The sequence below is a fragment of the Centrocercus urophasianus genome, unplaced genomic scaffold (genome assembly GCF_019232065.1).
Source record: "Centrocercus urophasianus isolate 14NV4802_14NV808 unplaced genomic scaffold, USGS_Curo_1.0 seq_23, whole genome shotgun sequence".
Classification (NCBI taxonomy): domain Eukaryota; kingdom Metazoa; phylum Chordata; class Aves; order Galliformes; family Phasianidae; genus Centrocercus; species Centrocercus urophasianus.
In genome coordinates, this window is record NW_024884789.1 from 16,555,693 (window position 1) to 16,560,178 (window position 4,486).

A 4,486-nucleotide genomic window follows, 5' to 3' on the forward strand; every position below is an offset into this window, starting at 1 on the left:
TCTGGATTTATGTGGGGTCGGCAGGAACGGCTCTCCTGGCCGTGCTCCCTTCTGTCCAGTGGGACTCGTGGCCCTGCTGGAGGCAGCAGGCAGACGTGGCTCTGAGGGGATGCACTGATGGTGGGGCTCCCAAAAGCCTGAGCTGCCAGAAATTTTAAAAACAGAATGAAGTGTTGTGTAAAGACCACTGCTTTTCTGCAGCTGAAGCTCAAGTATCCCAAGAACAGAGAACACTCCGTGCTACCAGCAGTCTCCTCCCTTGCAGGAATTATTCTCCCTCGCTTACACCCACCTCCTCCTGCCGCTGTGCTCCTGATCCTTCTGGCTGCTGACAGTGGGGACTTCAGGGTAAATCACCACGAAGTTCTGAAGCAGTTCCCCAGTAACGTTACTTTCTGTTTGTGTGCACATCGTGTGTGCACAAGTGGTTGCTTCCAGTTTGGTCTTGGTGGTATTCTTAGGCACCTTCTTAGGCGGTATTCTTAGGTATCATCAGAGATAACTGGGATTGTTTGTAGCCTCTTATGCCCCAAAACAGCTGTGACTCCCTGTGGCCAAGATGAGTTTGTTAGTTGTCAGTTTGCCTTAATGTAATCGTTCAGAAACCTAATCTGTTGCTGAAATATTTATCCTGCTCTTATTATTCCAATACTCAGTATTGTTTTTTATTCATAAGAAACTCCTCAAGGTTAGAAAAAGAAGTATTTCATATTTTATATATGCACATGCACGTTTATATTATTTACAGAGAGAGATGCACACACACATAAAAAAGAAGAGCCCAATGAGGGTAAGGAGGCCATTGCATGCTGACATGGCAGCAGGCAGTGAGGCAGAGCAGTAACTGTGCTGTGCTGAAGGAGTGAGTGCTTGCACTGCTGCAGATCCTTTGCAGCTGCTTGGCATTGGTTTGCTGAAGTAATGAATTGTCTGTAACTCTGTAAACTTGGTTTGGAGGCACTGGATTTTGTGGTAGCATAGCAGGACGCACACTGGAGGTGGATGGCAGGCAATGCATGTGATCATACAGAAGGTTTTACTGGGGCCATGACTCAGAAAGCAGGTAAACACCATTTCCAAGCTGCTTGCTTGCTTCAGCACAAAGCATTGTGGTGTTTGGGACAGATTTCCATGAAAGCTGACGGGGACGGAGGTCTGCATGTATCCAAAGGTTCCCTGTGTGCCCAAGAACATCTGCACAGATCTGTCCAAGTACCTGCACAGGCTGGTGGGTCTGCTAGCATTCACAGTGTGAATTATGTATGATTGAAATGAAATGTTTGAATAGCAGATAGCTGAAGAGCTTTGCAATGTACCCTAATCCTGCAGCGCTGCCTTGAGCTACTCGGAGGCCTCTTTTTTAAACTTGGACATTAGCACAAAGCACACCTCTGACTGCAGGCATTTAAAGATCAACAGGGGCCAAGAAAGCTTTTAGGAGCCAATGAAACCAGGAAAACAACCGCGTTCCCTTTCAGTGTCAGGTTCGATTGCCTTCTTACGAGTGCAGCTATTTCAGGTACAGAGTGCTCGGTGGTTTGGGTCTTGTTGTATGGGCAAAGTGCTCCCCAGAAAACATCTGTTTCTTTCACCTGCAAACCGCAGAGTGCTGTGAAAGGCAGCACAGCGGCCGCAGGGACCCGGGGGGCGAAGGGAATCTGCCCCACAGGGATGAGCATGCTTCTCTGAAACATGGTATCAAAAGGAGCACTTAAAAGGATGAGAATGCTTTTAGAGCACAGCACGCGGCACTGCTGGGCATCTCTGATCCCACGGAGCTGTGATGAAGAACCCTGCTCCTATCAGCCTGTGGGTGCCACTGCTACGAGGTGTGCAGTGCACAGTCAGGATCTGAGCATCACACCCGGCCCTGGAAGGGCAAGGAGGCCATGGGGCTGTGAGCAGGCTGTGCCAGGTCAGCCACTTACTCACACGCTGCCTTCTTGTTGTTTCAGAGGATGACATGAACAATTACATCAGCCGGTACTACAATGAGCCCAGCAGTGGTAAGTTCTGCTTGAAAACGTGAGTGTGAACCAAATGTTTGCATTGCATTGTGTGCTGTAACCCCGGTGAGGCTGAGCAATGGCAGAGTCTGTTCTGGGAATGGAACCCAACACCCACAGCTGGTGGTGTTCTCCATAAGAGCCAAAGCAGCAGCTCTGCAAGGGTGAGGGGCACCCTGAGGTGCAGATCACAGGCTGGAGGACTGAATGTCCTGCAGAGGTTAATGCCCTGCTGGGTCTGCAGGGAGATTCCACTGGGCAAGGAATGGGAATGAAAGCGAGTGAGCTCAGTGCAGCACCGTATCTACACTCGTATAGGTATGGGAGTGTGTATCCATGCAGCTGGGGAAATATAGATGGGCACACAGAGATACCCAGTGCAGACACACACAGACACAAGCATACAGAAGTAAACATAACTGCATACCTTTTTATCATATGCACATAATAAAAAAGGTAGGTGGGTGCATATAGATTTCTAGGGAGGCGTAGATGTGGGTATACACATACAGAACATAAATTATGCATGTGCAAATAGACGTGGATATTCTTGTCAAGGTATGTGTCAGCTAATATGTAAATTATTCACATGCATTGTACATTAAATATAAAATATGCATGTGGAGATAGAGATGATTATGTATAATGCATTATAGATTTATATTCCCATCTATACGTTCCACCACATACATTCCCCTCCTCCCCCCCCACAAGCCCAGGGTTACACTGATGCTCCTATATGTGTGTGGTACGTGTTTATGCAAGTAGGTTGCTCTGGAAGCAATGCCTCCTATTTATTTCCATGGAAACTGCCACAACTACAAAGAGCACAACAACACTGTGAGATAGAGCAAATCCTCGGCTGCAAAACACGAGCTTTCAACACAGCCACCACTGTTAGATGTTTGTTTTCATCAGCAATTCAATTCCACCCCTATGCTTCACCTTCACTTACATGACAGGTGCCATTCTAGTAGAGAACCTCACTGCTGCCAGGTGTCACAAGGCAACAAAATGTAATGGAGTATTGGTGGGAAGGTTCAAGCTCTGTAGCCATACCACCACCATCTGCCACTCGTGGTGTGAGCCAACAGAATAAGGTAGGAGGCATTACTTTTGGATCAGGCCTCACATACACATGTATTTGTACACAGGTATGCAATGTAGAGTTATATACGTACAGCCAAACATTTATACATCATATAACTGTGTACACACACAGATCTTTGTTTATATATGTGTGTATAAAGTGTATAGAAATGAAAATTGTGTACATATATATTTGTATTATTATATGAGTACAGCAATATCTACACCTACCAACCCACACAGACGCCTGCATATCTGCTTATTAAAATGTATGCATTAAAAACTGTGTGTGTGTGTGTACACATAGGTATGACTGTATATGGTTATTATGTGCAGTGTTTGTTGTTCAGGTATAGCCATGCTTATTTGCTTATAAAAGGAAACAATTTTCATGTGTCTGTATAATGTTTTATATATAGGAATGTATAGATTGATAATGCACTACATGCATGTTTTTATAGATATGTATGCATACAGACATGTGTACATGTGTACACACCTACTTATATACATGTATGCTAGACATGGCATACATATTTACCTAAGTATATGTACATTTACCTATATATGTATACAAATATCTAGATAGGGGTGTGTGCAAGACTATATTTATGTATTTTATATGAGTACTTGCACATATACAAGTACCAAGGTGTACTAAGAATTACAGGTATGTGCACATTCCCATTATTTGTACATGAAGACACGTGTGTGACTGTACAGATGTAAGATACGTACATAACCACGTAACTGAAGATAGGTAACAGTGTGGGCATGAATGTGTATGTTTATTTTCTTCAAGACTGTACAGGTTTATTTTCTTGCCTGCGCATCAGTCCCAATGTAGAGATGAACAAAACACAGGTGTGGACTTAGGAGTCGCATTGTGGAGACTTGGGGAGCTCTTTTATTTTTAGATAGTTAGATAAATTAGATAAAAAAAGCAACACAGGTATTTGGGAAACACCATCTATACATTTATTTATTTAAAGAGGGCTACATAAACATTAGTTGGGGGAAAGAGCAGGAGGGGGCGTTTGGTACGTTTCATAAAAACATCTGTATGTGGTAGCTGTAAAAAGTGTCCATGTAGATGCATGTTTAGCTGTACTTTTGCTATTTCTGCCATGTTTTACTTCCCCATTTCTGTCTCTGCACATATGTAAGTGCATGTACGCATTTACCTGTGCTGATTTAATTTACCTAAGTATACAATGAATAACAGGAAAGGAGAGGGATCCTATCTGCATTACATTTTCACAGTGGAGCGTGCAGGGGTCTGTGCACCCATCCATCCCTCAGAGAGCTGCAGTGGTCTCTGAGATCTGCTACTTCGTTTTCCTCCCTGCGCTGTGCTCTCACCTGCCCCTCTCCGCCGTTCTTGCCTGCAG

The 4,486-nt window shown here is 44.4% G+C and overlaps 1 protein-coding gene across 7 annotated transcripts in view; it reads left to right on the forward strand.

Moving 5' to 3' along the window:
• Positions 1 to 4,486, forward strand: part of TMEM266 (transmembrane protein 266) — a 107,328-nt gene that overhangs the window by 97,234 nt on the left and 5,608 nt on the right. For all 7 annotated transcript variants that reach the window (XM_042824131.1, XM_042824130.1, XM_042824129.1 and 4 more), the window contains one exon: positions 1,956 to 2,006. In XM_042824131.1, the coding sequence (XP_042680065.1) occupies positions 1,956 to 2,006 (51 nt within the window). The remainder of the gene's footprint in view (positions 1 to 1,955; positions 2,007 to 4,486) is intronic.